This window comes from Neolamprologus brichardi, chromosome 17, assembly GCF_056152115.1.
Source record: "Neolamprologus brichardi isolate AB-2024 chromosome 17, ASM5615211v1, whole genome shotgun sequence".
In the NCBI taxonomy this organism is placed as follows: domain Eukaryota; kingdom Metazoa; phylum Chordata; class Actinopteri; order Cichliformes; family Cichlidae; genus Neolamprologus; species Neolamprologus brichardi.
This window is the reverse complement of record NC_142120.1, coordinates 26033351-26053594: the sequence shown is the minus strand read 5'-3', so window position 1 is coordinate 26053594 and position 20244 is coordinate 26033351. Positions and strand designations below refer to the sequence as shown.

General features: G+C 46.2%; 1 protein-coding gene across 1 annotated transcript; it reads left to right on the top strand.

Annotated features, from left to right (window-relative positions):
* The first annotated feature begins 2358 nt into the window (after positions 1-2358).
* LOC148097956 (uncharacterized) lies at positions 2359-11302 on the top strand. Its single transcript, XM_087831081.1, has 12 exons — positions 2359-2511; positions 2612-2666; positions 3094-3275; positions 3347-3405; positions 5670-6735; positions 7258-7807; positions 8148-8325; positions 8647-9455; positions 9672-10238; positions 10359-10565; positions 11037-11125; positions 11231-11302. Exons 1-12 carry the CDS (start codon positions 2359-2361, stop codon positions 11300-11302), a joined length of 3987 nt encoding a protein of 1328 aa, XP_087687207.1.
* The last annotated feature ends 8942 nt before the right edge of the window (positions 11303-20244 follow it).

Sequence of the window (20244 nt, the reverse complement as noted above, 5' to 3'; positions counted from 1 at the left end):
CTTAATATTTCATATTGCTGATCGCATCTAGTGGTCAGATTCTTTTCTCACAGTAGGTGGTGCTACACATGCCATAAAAATGATAACATTTTAAATATAGTTTTACAAACTGTTAAATGTTGGAAGGTTTTTAGAGCAGGTGTACAGCATGGTGTAAATTATCCTTAATAGATTAACCTTGAATTAACTTTAATGTAGTGTTTCATGTCGACTTTATTAAAAATATTTATACACATGTTAAAGAGATTAACTGCATTTCATCAATCTGTGTAACAGTGTAAAGAAATCAAAGAGCTAAAGATTCTTTAATTATGCTAGTATGCTGGGGTATTTTAAAACCTTTCATTTATCATTATAACTTCAATCCTTTTATTGTTTCTCTCCTGATTGCAGCTGGAGCCCTTCAGTGTCAAACCTGCACAGATAAGATGTGTTCAAGCACAGAACTACTTCCATGTTCTTCAGACACCATGTGTGTTACAGCTACTATTTTAGGTAATCTTCTCTTCATATTATGTGATAAACTTGAGTAAATTTCAATGACTTTGAAATTATGTGTACTTTCCATCAACATTAATAAAATACACTTTGAATTTGCAGCTACTTCATCTGGAATTACGGCAACACAAATCTACAAGGCATGTGCATCTTCCTCCCTGTGTCCAGCTACGGGCTCTCAGACATTTTCAGTTGACCTGGGTGTTCAAAGTGCTCTTGCATCTGCCACGTGCTGCAACACAGATAACTGCAACTCAGCAACTCTGGCTGGTAAGTACAAATCTATAAGTGTTTTATTAAAGACAGAACAAGAAACAATATTCTGATATTTGCTGAAATGTTCTCAGTTCTGAAATGAAATGATGCTCTTTTCTTTTACAGCTCCTGCTCCTCAGTCAAGTAATGGCCGACTCTGTAACGTTTGTTCCACCCCTCTGTGCGACACTCCATTACAGTGTCAGGGAGTGGAGGACCAATGCTTTCAATCAATGAGTGAGTCTTCATCATGTATACTTTAACAAAGATCATCTTTAAATTGGCTTTTATACCTAAAATAAATTCAAACCACATATTTTTTTATACATTTTTTGGAGTTCACATGTCAACATGAAAGATTCTGAACATCAAATTAACCTCATGCATTATCAGTGTTGCGCACAACAGTTAGAGAGCACAAAAAAGGCTAACTGTAAAACTGCTGTCTGAGTTTCAAGTTTTATTGTCATGTACATATAAACAGTGTAGCCACATTTACCCGTAGTGAAATTCTTTGGTTCGTGCTCTTCAGCTTTATATGAACATATATAAGTCTGCAGTTATATTTAAAAAGAAAATAACCACAACAACAGCAATGATTATAATAATGATAATAATAAAGATAACAAATAACAAAAAACTAAAGTATTAATATTAATAGAATTTGAGACAGTTGTTCAGAATTTAGTTTCGTATTTAGAGTTGTGCAAAAAGTACGCAGTGAGGATATAAAGTGGCAGTGTGTAAAGTCTAGTAATTGTAGGGAGCGTGTAATGGTCAGAATCAGAATCTTTATTGTCATTGTCACAGGTACAATGAAATTAAAAATGGTTCCCAATCAAGGCATCACCCATAACAATATCAAAATATAAATAAAACAATAAAATTCAATAATAAAATAAATAGAATACTTAAAGTACTAATAAGAGGTATCAACAAACATTCACATACATTTCCACATACATGCTTCAGTCAGCGCATAGATTAAAACACGAGTGGTGTGATGGACATTTTTTGGTAGCAGTATTCAGATGTGTTATTGCAGTTGGATAAAAGCTGTTTGAGTCTATTAGTCCTTACACTGATTGCTCTGTACCGTCTGCCTGAGGGCAACAGTTCAAACAGGGAGTGGCCAGGATGTGAGGTATCTTTTATGATGTTTTGGGCTTTTTTAAGACAGCGGGTGTAGATCTTCCAGTGTGGGGAGAGGGCAGCCAGTGATCTTTTGGGCGGTGTTAATGATCCCTTGGAGTGCTTTCCTCTGAGCCACTGTGCAGCTAGTGTACCAGATGCATATGCAATAGGTTAGAACACTCTCAATGGTGGCTCTGTAGAAGGACACCAGCAATCTCTGTATGATGTTATTCCTCCTGAGAATTCTCAGGAAGTACAGTTTCTGTTGGGCCTTTCTCAGCAGCTCGGAGGTGTTCACGCTCCAGGAAAGGTTCTCCTCTATGTTGACTCCCAGGAAGCGGAAGGTTGCCACCCTTTCTACACAGTCCCCATTAACGAATAGTGGTTGGGTCTCTGCCTTTTTCCTTCTGAAGTATATTATGAGTTCTTTGGTTTTTGAAGTGTTGAGGAGGAGGTTATTGGCCTTACACCATGACGACAGCTGGTGTAAGAATGTCAGCAGTTCAAAAGCCTGATGGCTTGTGGGTAAAAACTATCCCTGTGTCTGCTAGTGCGGTTCTGAATGCTCCTGAACCATCTGCCGGACAGCAGGAGTGTGAAAAGGCTGGGGTGCTTGGAATCAGAGTATCCGCTGCGTCTTCCTTATGCAGGGCTATCTATTTAGATCCTGCAAAGCATGCAGCTCAGTCCTGGTGATGCGCTGTGCCGATCTCCCCACCCTCAGCAGAGCTTTGCGGTCGGGAGTGTTACATCTGCCATACCAGGTGGTGATGCAGCTGGTCAGAATACTTTCAATGGTGCATCAGTAGAAGTTTGTAAGTATTCTGGAGTTCATGCCAAATCTTCTCAGGCGCCAGAGGAAGAAGAGCCGCTGTCTTGCTGCTTTTGTGATCACACCAACATGGTGTGACCAAATCAGATCCTTGCAAATGTAGATGCCTAGGAATCTGAAGAAGCTTGACTCTCTCCACCTCTGCTCCTTCGATGTGAATGGGCGTGTGCCTTCTTCTCTGTAGTCTCCTGTAATCCACAATGAGCTCCTTGGTTTTGCTGACGTTAAGCAGGAGGTTGTTGTCATGGCACCATGATGTCAGGGCTCTCACCCCTGCCCTGTATGCTTTCTAATCTCCATCAGAAATGCAGCCAATGATGGTGGTGTCGTCTGCAAATTTGATGATGGTGTTGGAGCTGTGTGTTGGTGAACAGGGTGTAAGCAGGGGGCTAAGCACGCATCCCTGGGTGGCACCTGTGCTGAGTGTGAGTGTGGATTAGGTGATGTTGCTGATCTGAACCACCTGAGGTCTGTCTGTCAGGAAGTCCAGGATCCAGCTGCACAGGGAGGAGCTGATGTTCAGATTACGGAGTTTCACGATGAGTCTGGATGGATGGTATGATGGTGTTGAAGGCAGAGCTATAGTCTATGAACAGCATCCGCACATATGTGTTTTTCTGGTCCAAGTGCAAGACGGCAGTGTGGAATGCAATTGCTATTGCGTCGTCTGTAGATCTGTTTGGCCTGTAGGCAAACTGGAGGGGATCGAGTTAAGAAGAGAATATTGTGTGCAGAGGGCCTTGTTTTCTGATAGTGGAGGAGACAGACCACATTCCACAGAAGTTCTATGCCCACCTTTCTCTATGTCAGAAAGACAGGGAGCCAAGGTCATAACACAGGCTCACTGAGAGTTAGAGGGTATGTAAGTTTAGGCTTTTTACGACTAGGTGGGGGTCAACAGAGGCTATAAAAGCTTTGGGTAACGCTCCACCATTTTGAGATTTGTTGTGCCGCTCTGCATGCATGTCTCCCCATCCAGATGGTTTGTGCTCATAAAGTTTTGAATTGTATGGAATAAAAGGTTGTTGATTGAGCATTTATACACCAAGTATTGTCCTTCCTTCAGCCCAAAGAATAAAAGAATTGGGAGGATTAAACACCTGATATCAGCAAACTCATTTTTAAGATGTCTTAACTAATGCTTTAAATATGATATGTCATGACAATAAACATTTTTCATCTGCAGTGACCGCCGGCACCAACACTTTCCCAGCTAACGGATGTGCATCTACAAACCTGTGTGCAGCTGCCTCAAGCTTGAAATCTCTACCTTTCATGCAGAGCGTTGGTACCATAACAAAAGGACCAATCTGTAATTCACCCTTGACCACTGCAGCACCAACCACAACCACAGCCAACCCAACCACAACAGCTGCTCCAACCACAACAACAACAGCTACTCCAGCCACTACAACTGCTGCTCCAACCACTACAACTGCAGTTCCAACCACAACAACTGCTGCTCCAACCACTACAACTGCTGCTCCAACCACAACAACAGCTGCTCCAACCACAACAACTGCTGCTCCAACCACAACCACAGCTGCTCCAACCACAACCACTGCTGCTCCAACCACAACAACAGCTGCTCCAACCACATCAACTGCTGCTCCAACCACAACAACAGTTGCTCAAACAACAACCACAACTGCTCCAACCACAACAACTGCTACTCCAACCACAACAACAGCTGATCCAACCACAACAACTGCTGCTCCAACAAAAGCTGCAGAACCAACAACAACAACAGCTGCTGCAACCACAACAACTGCTGCTCCAACAACAACAACTGCTGCTCCAACAACAACAACAGTTGCTCCAACCACAACAACAGCCGCTCCAACAACAACTGCCGCTCCAACCACAACAACTGCCGCTCCAACAACTGCTGCTCCAACCACAGAAACAGCTGATCCAACCACAACAACTGCTGCTCCAAAAACAGCTGCAGCACCAACAACAACAACAGCTGCTGCAACCACAACAACTGCTGCTCCAACCACAACAACTGCTGCTCCAACCACTACAACAGCTGCTCCAACCACAACAACAGCCGCTCCAACCACAACAGCCGCTCACACAACAACCACTGCCGCTCCAACCACAACAACTGCCGCTCCAACAACAGTTGTTCCAACCACAACAACTGCTGCTCCAACCACAACAACAGCTGCTCCAACCACAACCACTGCTGCTCCGACCACAACAACTGCTGCTCCAGCCACAACAACAGTTGCTCCAACCACAACAACAGTTGCTCCGATCACTACAACTGCTGCTCCAGCAACAACAACAGCTGCAACCACAACAACTGCTGCTTCGACCACAACAACTGCTGCTTCAACCACAACAACAGCTGCGGCACCAACAACAACAACAGCTGCTGAAACCACAACAACTGCTGCTCCGACCACAACAACAGCTGATCCAACCACAACAACTGCTACTCCAACCACAACAACTGCTGCTCCAACCACAACAACTGCTGCTCCAACAACAACCACAGCTGCTCCAACCACAACAACTGCTGCTCCACCCACAACAACTGCTGCTCCAACAACAACAACAACAGTTGCTCCAACCACTACAACTGCTGCTCCAAAAACCACCACAGCTTCTCCAATAACAACAACATCTGCTCCAACCACAACAACTGCTGCAGCAACAACTACAACTGCTGCTCCAACAACAACAACTGCTGCTCCAACAACAACCACAGCTGCTCCAACCACAACAACTGCTGCTCCAACCACAACAACTGCTGCTCCAACAACAACAACAACAGTTGCTCCAACCACTACAACTGCTGCTCCAAAAACCACCACAGCTTCTCCAATAACAACCACATCTGCTCCAACCACAACAACTGCTGCAGCAACCACTACAACTGTTGCTCCAACAACAACAACTGCTGCTCCAACAACAACAACAGTTGCTCCAACCACTACAGCAGCTGCTCCAACCACAACAACAGCTGCTTCAACCACAACAACTGCTACTCCAACCACAACAACTGTTGCACCAACAACAACAACAACTGGTGCTCAAACAACAACAACAGTTGCTCCAACCACAACAACTTCTGCTCCAATAACAACCACAGCTGCTCCAATAACAACCACAGCTGCTCCAATAACAACCACAGCTGCTCCAACCACAACAACTGCTGCTGCAACCACTACAACTGCTGCTCCAACAACAACAACAGCTGCTCCAATCACTACAACTGCTGCTCAAACAAAAACCACAGCCACTCAAACCACAACAACTGCTGCTCCAACAACAGTTGCTCCAACCACAACAACAGCAGTTGCTCCAACCACAACAACAGCAGCCGCTCCAACCACAACAACTGCTGCTCCAACCACAACAACAGCCGCTCCAACCACAACAACAGCCGCTCCAACCACAACAGCAGCTGCTCCAACCACAACAACGGCAGCTGCTTTAACCACAACAGCAGCTGCTCCAACCACAACAGCAGCAGCTGCCCCAACCACAACAGCAGCAGTTGCTCAAACCACAACAACAGCAGCCGCTCCAACCACAACAACTGCTGCTTCAACAACAACAACAGCCGCTCAAGCCACAACAGCAGCTGCTCCAACCACAACAACGGCAGCTGCTCCAACCACAACAATGTTAGCTGCTCCAACCACAACAGCAGCAGCTGCTCCAACCACAACAGCAGCAGCTGCTCCAACCACAACAGCAGCTGCTCCAACAACAACTGCTGCTGCTCCATCACCAACTTCTGCTGCTCCAACAACAACTGCTGCTCCAACCACAACAACAGCAGGCGCTCCAACCACAACAACAGCAGGCGCTCCAACCACAACAACAGCAGCCGCTCCAACCACATCAACAGCAGCCGCTCCAACCACAACAACAGCTGCTCCAACCACAACAACGGCAGCCGCTCCAACCACAACAACGGCAGCTGCTCCAACCACAACAACGGCAGCTGCTCCAACCACAACAGCAGCTGCTCCAACCACAACAACTGCTGCTGCTCCATCAACAACTGCTGCTGCTCCAACCACAACAGCAGAAGCCGCTCCAACCACAACAGCAGCAGCCGCTCCAACCACAACAGCAGCAGCCGCTCTTACAACAACTGCTGCTTCTCCATCAACAACTTCTGCTGCTCCAACAAGAACTGCTGCTCCAACCACAACAACAGCAGCCGCTCCAACCTCAACAACTGCTGCTCCAACAACAACAACAGCCGCTCCAACCACAACAGCAGCTGCCGCTCCAACCACAACAGCAGCTGCTCCATCAACAACTGCAGCAGCCGCTCCAACCACAACAGCAGCAGCCGCTCCAACCACAACAGCAGAAGCCGCTCCAACCACAACAGCAGCAGCGGCTCCAACCACAACAGCAGCAGCCGCTCTTACAACAACAACTGCTTCTCTTACAACAACAACAGCTGCTGCTCCATCAACAACTGCTGCTGCTCCATCAACAACTGCTGCTGCTCCAACCACAACAGCAGAAGCCGCTCCAACCACAACAGCAGCAGCCGCTCTTACAACAACAACTTCTGCTGCTCCAACAACAACTGCTGCTCCAACCACAACAACAGCAGCCGCTCCAACCACAACAGCAGCAGCCGCTCCAACCACAACAACTGCTGCTCTTACAACAACAACTGCTGCTGCTCCATCAACAACTTCTATTGCTCCAATTACAACTGCTGCTCCAACCACAACAACAGCAGCCGCTCCAACCACAACAACAGCAACCGCTCCAACCACAACAACGGCAGCTGCTCCAACCACAACAGCAGCAGCTGCTCCAACCACAACAGCAGCAGCTGCTCCAACCACAACAGCAGCAGCTGCTCCAACCACAACAGCAGCCGCTCCAACCACAACAACGGCAGCTGCTCCAACCACAACAGCAGCTGCTCCAACCACAACAACTGCTGCTGCTCCATCAACAACTGCTGCTGCTCCAACCACAACAGCAGAAGCCGCTCCAACCACAACAGCAGCAGCCGCTCCAACCACAACAGCAGCAGCCGCTCTTACAACAACTGCTGCTTCTCCATCAACAACTTCTGCTGCTCCAACAACAACTGCTGCTCCAACCACAACAACAGCAGCCGCTCCAACCACAACAACTGCTGCTCCAACAACAACAACAGCCGCTCCAACCACAACAGCAGCTGCCGCTCCAACCACAACAGCAGCTGCTCCATCAACAACTGGAGCTGCCGCTCTATCAACAACTGCAGCAGCCGCTCCAACCACAACAGCAGCAGCCGCTCCAACCACAACAGCAGATGCCGCTCCAACCACAACAGCAGCAGCCGCTCCAACCACAACAGCAGCAGCCGCTCCAACCACAACAGCAGCTGCTCCAACCACAACAACTGCTGCTGCTCCATCAACAACTGCTGCTGCTCCAACCACAACAGCAGAAGCCGCTCTTACAACAACTGCTGCTTCTCCATCAACAACTTCTGCTGCTCCAACAACAACTGCTGCTCCAACAACAGCAGCCGCTCCAACCACAACAACAGCAGCCGCTCCAACCACAACAACTGCTGCTCCAACAACAACAACAGCCGCTCCAACCACAACAGCAGCTGCTCCATCAACAACTGGAGCAGCCGCTCCATCAACAACTGCAGCAGCCGCTCCATCAACAACTGCAGCAGCCGCTCCAACCACAACAGCAGCAGCCGCTCCAACCACAACAGCAGATGCCGCTCCAACCACAACAGCAGCAGCCGCTCTTACAACAACAACTTCTGCTGCTCCAACAACAACTGCTGCTCCAACCACAACAACAGCAGCCGCTCCAACCACAACAGCAGCAGCCGCTCCAACCACAACAACTGCTGCTCTTACAACAACAACTGCTGCTGCTCCATCAACAACTTCTATTGCTCCAATTACAACTGCTGCTCCAACCACAACAACAGCAGCCGCTCCAACCACAACAACAGCAACCGCTCCAACCACAACAACGGCAGCTGCTCCAACCACAACAGCAGCAGCTGCTCCAACCACAACAGCAGCAGCTGCTCCAACCACAACAGCAGCAGCTGCTCCAACCACAACAGCAGCCGCTCCAACCACAACAACGGCAGCTGCTCCAACCACAACAGCAGCTGCTCCAACCACAACAACTGCTGCTGCTCCATCAACAACTGCTGCTGCTCCAACCACAACAGCAGAAGCCGCTCCAACCACAACAGCAGCAGCCGCTCCAACCACAACAGCAGCAGCCGCTCTTACAACAACTGCTGCTTCTCCATCAACAACTTCTGCTGCTCCAACAACAACTGCTGCTCCAACCACAACAACAGCAGCCGCTCCAACCACAACAACTGCTGCTCCAACAACAACAACAGCCGCTCCAACCACAACAGCAGCTGCCGCTCCAACCACAACAGCAGCTGCTCCATCAACAACTGGAGCTGCCGCTCCATCAACAACTGCAGCAGCCGCTCCAACCACAACAGCAGCAGCCGCTCCAACCACAACAGCAGCTGCTCCAACCACAACAACTGCTGCTGCTCCATCAACAACTGCTGCTGCTCCAACCACAACAGCAGAAGCCGCTCTTACAACAACTGCTGCTTCTCCATCAACAACTTCTGCTGCTCCAACAACAACTGCTGCTCCAACAACAGCAGCCGCTCCAACCACAACAACAGCAGCCGCTCCAACCACAACAACTGCTGCTCCAACAACAACAACAGCCGCTCCAACCACAACAGCAGCTGCTCCATCAACAACTGGAGCAGCCGCTCCATCAACAACTGCAGCAGCCGCTCCATCAACAACTGCAGCAGCCGCTCCAACCACAACAGCAGCAGCCGCTCCAACCACAACAGCAGATGCCGCTCCAACCACAACAGCAGCAGCCGCTCCAACCACAACAGCAGCAGCCGCTCTTACAACAACAACTGCTTCTCTTACAACAACAACAGCTGCTGCTCCATCAACAACTGCTGCTGCTCCATCAACAACTGCTGCTGCTCCAACCACAACAGCAGAAGCCGCTCCAACCACAACAGCAGCAGCCGCTACAACCACAACAGCAGCAGCCGCTCTTACAACAACAACTTCTGCTGCTCCAACAACAACTGCTGCTCCAACCACAACAACAGCAGCCGCTCCAACCACAACAACGGCAGCTGCTCCAACCACAACAGCGTTAGCTGCTCCAACCACAACAGCAGCAGCTGCTCCAACCACAACAGCAGCTGCTCCAACAACAACTGCTGCTGCTCCATCAACAACTTCTGCTGCTCCAACAACAACTGCTGCTCCAACCACAACAACAGCAGGCGCTCCAACCACAACAACAGCAGGCGCTCCAACCACAACAACAGCAGCCGCTCCAACCACATCAACATCAGCCGCTCCAACCACAACAACAGCAGCTCCAACCACAACAACGGCAGCCGCTCCAACCACAACAACGGCAGCTGCTCCAACCACAACAGCAGCTGCTCCAACCACAACAACTGCTGCTGCTCCATCAACAACTGCTGCTGCTCCAACCACAACAGCAGAAGCCGCTCCAACCACAACAGCAGCAGCCGCTCCAACCACAACAGCAGCAGCCGCTCCAACCACAACAGCAGCAGCCGCTCTTACAACAACTGCTGCTTCTCCATCAACAACTTCTGCTGCTCCAACAACAACTGCTGCTCCAACCACAACAACAGCAGCCGCTCCAACCACAACATCTGCTGCTCCAACAACAACTGCTGCTGCTCCAACCACAACAGCAGAAGCCGCTCCAACCACAACAGCAGCAGCCGCTACAACCACAACAGCAGTAGCCGCTCTTACAACAACAACTGCTGCTGCTCCATCAACAACTTCTGCTGCTCCAACAACAACTGCTGCTCCAACCACAACAACAGCAGCCGCTCCAACCACAACAGCAGCAGCCGCTCCAACCACAACAGCAGCAGCCGCTCCAACCACAACAGCAGCAGCCGCTCCAACCACAACAGCAGCAGCCGCTCTTACAACAACAACTGCTGCTGCTCCATCAACAACTTCTGCTGCTCCATCAACAACTGCTGCTTCAACCACAACTGCTGCTCCAACCACAACAACAGCAGCCGCTCCAACCGCAACAACAGCAGCCGCTCCAACCACAACAACAACTGCACCAATCACAACTACCGTGGCAACAACCACAACAACAGCTGCCGCTCCAACAACAACTGCTCGAACCACTACAACTGCTGCTACAATCACTACAACTGCTGCTCTAATCACTACAACTGCTGCTTCAATCACAACTACCGTGGCAACAACCACAATAACAGCTGCTACAACAACAACAACTGCTCGAACCACTACAACTGCTGCTACAACAACAACAACAGTTGCTCCAACCACAACAACTGCTGCTACAACAACAGTAACTGCAGCTCCACCACTACCAACAGCTGCTCCAACTATGACAACAGCTGCAACAACAACCACTAAAAAACCTACAACAGCTATATCATCCACAACGACAAAGAGTCACGCATCTTCGGTCAGAATGAATGTAATCCCTCTATTAGTGGCACTCTTTGTCTTTACCATCTATTAAATGGTAAATCATGGATGGAAACCCCATAAAAACACTAAAACTGTGAAAGGAAGATTTTTTTTTTTTTTATGTCACTGTTTACTTCTTCTTTTCCTGTTTAGTTGGCATTTAAGTTTCATTCACTTCAGATGTATGTAAAAGGGTCTGGGTAAACCTTAGCATGGATAACTATTTAACAAACAATTACCCTTGTGACTTATAAAGTGTAATATCTATTTAATATTTACCCACAAATATATTTATCTATTTATTAAACTCATTATGCAAATGTCTTGAAAAAATGTAATAGTGTGCAATAATAGGAACAGAAATATACATACAGAAATAGACAACCAAACTAGTTACTTGGGATTTTTGTTATATGTGATTCAATGACAGCATTTCTAAAAGTAGTCACTGTAAATACACCAAAAAAAACAAGCCAAAGGATTACAACTATGACCATGATCAAGTTTTCAACAGACAGTATGATGGGATTTGTTTTTTTGCTTTGGAAATATCCCATTGATGGCAAGGGGAATAAAGAAAGCTATGGCAGTATATTTGTTTTGTATAATGTTATGATTGTCCCGACTGTCACTTATTTTCTTGAATTTTCTCAATCATATTGATGGTAACACATGGCCCCACTTTTAACATTTATAAAATTACAGAATATATTAACCATATGTTATTTAAGATGAGATACTCTGGTTTCCCCTGAATGTAGACTTTTACTCTCTTCACCCTAATAAAACTATTAATGCAACCAATTGTTTTTCTACATGAATTACCGTACCTATAAGATATTTCAAAGTTTCTTTAATGAAATGATATATTTCACACTATTCAACAATATTTCATTATTAAGAAAGTTAATGTTTTTTGCTGGCTTTTCTAACTTCTAGTACATTTCCCTAATAGATATACAAATTTTGATAATTGAAAAGGAAGGGGGATGTGTTGAATTATATATTCTTTTTAAACGAATGTAATCTTTTTTTCTAGTTATCAGGTTTCAATTATGTTGTCCTCGGATCTTTAGTGGTTCTAACAGGCACTAACTATTTGTTTCGTTTTATAATGTCTAAAGGGTTTGGAGTGGTTGATAAGATTAGAAACAAGCTTCCTAAATGTGTATCGATCACATAGTAGTACATATCATGTCACAAGAACCGGCAGGGAGGTTGCTCCATCCTTGCAGGAGTCCACTCTGCAGGTGGGGGAGAGACATAGGAGAGGTGGAGAATAAACTTAACCTGGGTGTCTGTTGTCTTGTGTAGTCTGGGAGATGATTGAATGTTGGGGTGGGTACAGTTTCCTCTGCGGTGGGGTAGGGTGGGCTGCTCCGGGTCCTGTGGGGCTTGGCGGTGCTGCTGCCGTAGGCCCCGGTCTGGATGGGCCTGGGCTCCCTTGCCTTGGTGGATACCAGAGGATGGGGGTGCCTACTGGGGTCAGCGGGGGAGCTGGCCCTAGGGAGGGCCAGCGACAACATGGTTCAAGTACAGTGAAACGAATTTGCAGTTAGTGCGATAACTACTATTTACAACTTTATACAACACAGGGGAATGTTACAGGGTGACGAAGGGTCTCAGGAAAGGGGTCACTGGGGAAAACTTGGGAGCTGGTGGTTTCCCAGGGCAGGACGACACAGAGCCTCTAGAGCACAGGGAAAGTGGGGTTAGTGATTGAGCATGAGCTGTTTGACAGAGGAAAATGGCAAACTTATAACTGGGGAGCAGAGCGAAACTATATTCCGAAACAATATCCTGAATCTTTCCTTGAGTGTATTAGGGTACCTGGGTCATTGACCCAGTGTTTTCAGTTTGGTACCTTTGGTACCTTGATACCAGAGGACGGGGGTGCCTACTGGGGTCAGCGGGGGAGCTGGCCCTAGGGAGGGGCATCCTCCCCTCCCTTCTTTTCCTCCCCATCCCCGGCTACCTCCCTCTTCCCGCTCCACCACACCCACCCACACAGGTAGGGCCTTGGGGTGCGGGTGTGTCACCAGGGTGCAGGGGAGACATTCCCCCCCTGTCCTCTTCTGGCCACCTGTGCCTCAATTTTATCTCACAACTTAGACATCCACATTACTTACACTCTCATAACACACACATATATATATAGGGCCTTGAAGGTGGGCACGTTAACGGCGTCCAGTAGACGGTCTGTGTATTCAAACCTACCTCTGGCGCCGGTGCCCACCTCTCAATTTTAAATCCATGTAGACATTGAGGGTTCTCGGGAGGGGCCGTGCTAACACCTGCTGCTCTCTGGCAGCAGCACCATGCTCTCCCTTGTTTTAAATACACTTTAGAGCAACACGCAGCAACACTACACTTGAGCGGGAGGAGGGAGGTATGGGGTCTTAACACACCCCCGTTCTCTTCTAGCCATTGGGGCGGGGGGGCTGGGAAGAGATGCTGGCTGTCCGATTGGCCTCCCTGCTGCTGCGGAGCCTGGGGCGGTCTGCTTGCCTCCACCCGGAGGGAAGGGTAACATCTCTTGGGTGCCGTTTCCCCCTCTGGGGGCGAGGATACCTGGACCCGGGGTATAGAGTATGTTTGATGAGTGTGATTGTGTGTACATGTCCATTTACGTTTATTCCTACGTTGGGTGAGTGCTGAGTGTTTGTATATGTGTGCATGAGGGTGGGAATGCATGTCTGTGTCTGTGTGTGCCTGTTTGTCTGTGTCTATATGTCAGGTCGGGTCTTAGACTCCACCTCTCTGGGAACTCCCAGGCCCTCCAAGTGTGGAGGCCTATCTCCCCTCACCACACTCCCTGCCGGTGACTGATGTCCTCAGGGGTCGGTGCATTGTTGGTTCTTGGTGTCCGGGGCTGGGCGCTCAGGTATGTACCAGCTCAGTCCCGGTGGCTACTTGGCGGGGCCTGGCGCCTGTTGCTCGGTCAGGCCTCTTCCGGGGCGCGGAGGGCCCTCGGGCCTCCGGCCTCTGTGCCTGCAGCTCGGTTCACTCTGGCACAGCTGGCTGCCGGCGGAGCCGGCGGGCACGCCGGTGCAGCCCCCTCTAGCTTCTGCCCGGTGGCTACTGGGTGACCCCTCGTCTGGGGATCCTCAGCCCTTCCCATGAAGGTGGCACGGATGCCCCTCCGGTGGTCCTCCTTGGGCTCTTGCACTCTGGGGCCTCTGGATGTCTGGGGCCTGGATCTCCTCCATGCCTGCTTCATGCCTTGGGGGACAGGGCTATGGCTCTCTACATCCTCTTGCAGACCATTACATGGGGAAACCATTTGAATACAAGCGCGCCGATCCACACAGGTGTGCACACGGGTGTTCACTGTTCGTAGACTTAAATCACACCTTTTTTGGCTGCTGCTTCAAAGCACATTGTGCGCTGTCTGTTCTGCATGCTGCACAACAACATTCAATATTTAGTATTTACTGCTGTTTATACTTAGGTAGATTAATGCGATGGTGTTGTTTAGTATGTTACTTTGTTTTGTTTTTTTTGCTTGTTTTCTATTCTTTTTCTCTCAACAGGTGATCCCGGAGATATTTTTTCCCCCCCTTTCTCACTGTCCCTCTCCCCTTCTGTTTTTCTTTTCCTTCCTCTTTCTTTCTCCCTTTCCTATCCCTCACTCATGTCTGTCCCGTCTATAACAACTGAAAATAAAATAAAATAAATAATAAAAACAAAGGTCGATCAAATGGACCAATACGGCAATGCCATGATGATCCATTTGGCAAAATAAATCCATTGGGTATACTTGTTGGTCTTCAGACAACAATTCTGACGGCTAAAGAACCAAATGGGACAGGCAAAAAAAAAAAAAAAAAAAAAAAAAAAAAAAAAAAAGAATTTAGGCAGGTTTGCAACCAAGCAGAAAAGTCTTTCAACATCCCAGATAATAAATATGAAATCACCACACTTGGAGAATGTTCATTTAGCTTTTTTTTACTTCAGAATTTTGGCTTTCCCCTTTCTAAAATTAAGTACAGAAAACTTTATGTAATGTTACAATATAAATATATATTCTTAATGCTTATTTTCTGATTATATTGTCTTTTGGAAACAACTAGGTCAGAGGGTGACAGGTCGATCTGGCAACAGACTTTAGAAAGGGGAAGTAAAGAAAGGAGAAGTTTAGTGCAGAGCTGCACAGGAAACCAGACACAAAAAAAGAGGAACTAAGTAAACGGTGTGTCGGTGTGACGTAGTGCAGAAATATACACACACACACACACACACACACACACACACACACACATATACATATATATATATATATAGATTTAGCTGCAGAAAATTCAGACCTGAGCATGTGTGTTCCATCTCCATTTCCAGAAATGTAAAATAAAGATTATTTTTTTGAGCTTTACCACTCTGAGTTCAGTCTTTCTCTTTCGCCAAAAGAATTCAAAAGAACATGATTTAATAGTAATCATTTGATAATTTAAACATTATGGAAACCAAAAAGGAGACTCCGCTGGAGGGTGGTCAGCAGCTGATGGATGGATGGCTTAGACAAAGAAAAGGTCATTAGCAATAGGCCACAAAGGAGGTGGAACTCTTCTGAATCTGGAGAAGGAAAATTCAGTGATGCAAGCTCTGATAAAGTGTCTGGTGACTTAGGGGCAGACTCCCTAAAAACATTCATAGAACATACTATTTAATATTAGTAGCTCCTGAAAGGTGTGAGGGACCTAAAACAGAAAAAAAAAAATACAATCCTGTCTTTGTGTTTGAAAGGCAAGCACAATCATAGCCCCTCTCATTTGCTGTCATGTTATTAACTGTTATTTTTAACTGCAACTTTTGTTTTATGTTATTTTAAACCAGTAGTTTTGTAAATGAATCACATTTTTTAAATGAAGCTTATCATGGTGAAGGGGTTTGTGTGTCCCAGGGATCACAGGGGCTATGTTGGCAGGGGGAGTTTGTCCCCTTGATAGGGTCTCCCATGGCAAATTGGCCCTGGGTAAGGGACCAGACAAAGAGCGATTCAGAAAACCCCTATGAGAAGACCATTGAGGGGACCCTTCACCCTACCCAGGATATGGTTTCAACACTACTTCTTAGCCAACAGGCTTCAGTTTATCTCAGGATGGCTAAAACATACCTTCTTAGATGACACAATATGGGATCAACAGAAAAAGATTATTAGAATATCAACAAATTAAATCCATAGTAAAAAAAGAAATGTAAACCTGGTCAAGTTGAATTACAAACACCACTAAGTGTGGTACAATTTCTTGCTCTTATAACCCCCAAATTACTGTCCAAACTATACAGAATGTTTTCTAAAACATCAATGAATTAATATCACTTCCCATTGCAAAATGGGAAGCGGATTTATCAGTCAACTTAGACCAAAACCTCTGGTCTTATGTAACGCGGTAAAGGACCAGGGCTCCTGACTGCAGCTTCATAGATAATGAGCTATCAGAAGTAGCTTTGGCTACGGAGCCTAGTGTGTGAATAAAACACAGGAAACAGAAATAGAGCTCAAAACAATATATATATATATATATATATATATATATATATATATATATATATACATACATATATATATATATATATATATATATATACATATATATATATATATATATATATATATACACACACACACACATTAGGGGTGCAACGATACACAAAATTCACGGTTCGATATTTTTTCGATACAAAAAAAATGTTCATGCCTTTTTAATTTGTCATTTATTAAATTTTCACAGCACATTCTGCACCACATCTCTGTGCGTTCATCATTTGTTTGAAGCCAGCTCACCTCCTGCAAGCACTTTTCCGAGAATACGCGCTTCTTTTGTGGTTCGGACTCCTTCTGACATTTCTTTGGAGGTGGAGGAACATCACAGTAATTGCTTAAAGGAGCTTGCTTCTTCAACATTTTTAAGAGTTCTAAACAAATGTCTGTCCTCCTCCTGAAAATCTTATGTACGCAAACACGCTTTGCAACTTCTTATCTTGTGCACGTTTTTTTATTTTGACAGCGAATGTGCACCTGCGGACCACTTATGTGCAGCCCTGGTTATTTAGCTTGTCATAAAGAAATTCTTTTGTCCATGAAACCATAAAGCTGCACTTTCTTTTTGCCTTATAGTCTGATTTGTCATAACTTTTCCGTTTTGTGGTAAGCTTTTCTTTGGCTGTCACTTCTTCACCCTGACCTGTCTTATTTGGCTCAGCAGAACTAAAATATATATCCTGCTGCTTTTACACACGCACTCACATAACGCTCAGCGATTCTCTGCGCGATCAAACTCTCACATGTTTAAGCTTGCTGCGGGAGATTTCACTTGTCATGTTTGCATAGTAAGCTAACGATTGACGATGAAGACGATGTCAGAGGAATTGGTGCGCAAATTATCATCACTCACCAATCAGTGCTGTCGCTCTCCATACACAGTTCGTGCGATTGCAAAGTGAAAGCAAAAAACAAGCACAAATTCAAACGCGACTTCAATATGTCACATATTGACAGTGGCTCACCGATGCCCCGGGACGTCGGGCTAGCGCTTTGCGAGCCCTGTATCTGATTGAGGAATCACTCATCTTTGGAAAAGAGAGTTTATTACAGAGAAATGGCTCTTTCCAAAATAAAAGCTATACTATACGCTATATTAGGGGTGCAACGATACACAAAATTCAGGGTTCGGTTCGGTTCGATACTTTGGTGTCACGGTTCAATATTTTTTCGATACAAAAAAAATGTTTATGCCTTTTTAATTTGTCATTTATTAAAATTATAAATATATATTTTAACTCAAAAGTACAGAGTTTAAATTTAATGTTGCTGAAACAACAAAGTAATGTGACCAAGTGGTCGGTGGGGTTAGATAAAAGGAAATAGTAAAATGACAACGCCACCCAGGGGAATTTCACCCCCAGGAAATATATTTAAGAAAAATAGATAAAAGGAATAAAAGGAGGCCGCACAGATTCAAGGATGCACACTGAGGCAGGTTGGCTCCAATATTAAAACAGTTTTATTTATAGTAAAAATAAATAAAATATTAAAAACCAAGATGTAGCGTCATTGTTGACAGTGTCCTAAAGTGAAAATAAAACAATCATGGAACTTGGACTTACCAGCAGCTGTGGAACCAAAAGAAAACCACACAAAAAGAAAATCACTGCAGCCCACCCGGTGCTGTACAAAAGAAAGTGTGAAAACGACCCACCACCTGAGGTCCCAGGGCCACTGGCACGTCCTCCGTTCGCTGAAATAAAACAGAAAAATATGTTAAAAGAATAAAAGGACACTGAGCATCAGGCTCGCTACAGATCATAAAAAAACTAAAACACTTTAATAACTTTAATAAAAGAAATCACACACACACGCAGGAAGGCTTATACCCCACGGGTCAAACTACCACTCGTGCTGGTAGTAATTATCCTCAATCGCAAGCCGGTCTGGCTCCCCACCGGCTGAGACCGACAACCGAGGCGATTTAAAGTCCCAGCACGGCAAAGGGTCGCTTCAGCCCGATCACAGAAGCGTGGGTACGAGCAACAGTCCAGAATAAAATAGAATAAAACCAGGCAAACCAGAAAAAGGTAAGCCTACTTAATGAAAACAAGCTAAGACAAGCTAAAACAAGACAAGACGAGACATGACAGCAGGCTCCACCGAGGAGGAGTCCTCACAACAGCGGCTGGGAAGGCGTTTCACTCTTCCGATTTAGGTTGGGCGATTTGCCACGGAGAGGTGAATACAGCAATCAAACCCTAAAACAGATAAATGTAACCTTAGACTCTTATAGCTATGAATGCTAATAAAAGTAGTTTTAACGGCTTACCCCAGGACCGGAGGCGCTATACTCTCACTGGTGGGGATAACACGAGCACCTCTCTCCACAACGTCGGAATAAAACAGGCCGCAAAAACTATATTAACACAAATTCCAGCACTCGAGGGAATCTGAGGTTAAACGAGAGCATACCTGTAGCTGTCATATGATCTGCTCTTGCTGATCAGTCCGTCGCAGGGTGCCAGCATTTACTGCTGCTTTGCACCGAATGCACGGGAGGAATGATCAAGAAAAACACCGGCTTAGCTTTATACGGGCTAACGCCACCGTGCAATCAATATGCAGGTGGGTTCCCAATTAACCTAGTTGCGCAGCGAAGAGAACGAGCACAGGAGAGAGCGAGCGCAGGAGAGAGAGAGCGCAGGAGAGAGAGAGTGAGATAGAAAAAGAAAGGCAAGTAGCCCATCTGGCTACAGTAATAAAAAAATAAATCTATCTGATTGAGAAATCACTCATCTTTGGAAAAGAGAGTTTATTACAGAGAAATGTCTCTTTCCAAAATAAATGCTATACTGTACGCTTCTTCTGGGCTATATTCTCAGCAGCATATTAAACATATCAGGTCCTCATAAGGAGAATCATGTGCTAACGGCTGTCTAAATGACTCGGGTAAAGTTTGTAGCATGCGTGCTTGTTGTTTTTGTCTGCCTCCACTTGTCTTTGCACTAGGGTGATGTCGGTGTAAATGTGCAGTCATATTTGTTGTGTTCCCACTAGTGCTGTCAGCGTTAATCTCGTTGAAATGACGTTAACGCCACAACACGGCAAATGTCCGTTAACGAGCTACCGCGGATCGCCCTGTGCGTGGGGCTGGACGGCCAACACGTTAACGAGCTAACTGCGCTAACGCAGTAGTTCCCACCCATGTAATTGAGCATTGCATGGCACATCCGACATACTGTTTTACTTTTGTCCATGACGCGCTTACCTTCAGGGTCATACATCACAGGCATTGTTGGTGGCGCTGTCACTTGGTGTTCGCTCGCTCTGTGTATAATCTTCACGTGCTTCATCCGAAGCACACTTTCTGTGTACTCACTACCTAATTTATAGCCAAAGTATTCACTCACTGTCACTCACTGTCTCTGTACTGTTTCGCTAGCTTAGCTCGTAGCCGACCCGTTAGCACCATGGCTACTTCACCTGTCCCTTCTGCACTTTCTTGC

Excerpts from the sequence above, each read along its gene's own strand:
- LOC148097956 (XM_087831081.1), top strand. The coding sequence starts at position 2,359 with ATGACGACAGCTGGTGTAAGAATGTCAGCAGTTCAAAAGCCTGATGGC. Across the intron at positions 3,276-3,346 it reads ACGATGAGTCTGGATGGATG|TGCAAGACGGCAGTGTGGAA; the intron begins GTATGATGGTGT and ends TTCTGGTCCAAG. Across the intron at positions 6,736-7,257 it reads ACAACAACTGCTGCTGCTCC|AACAACAACTTCTGCTGCTC; the intron begins ATCAACAACTGC and ends AGCCGCTCTTAC.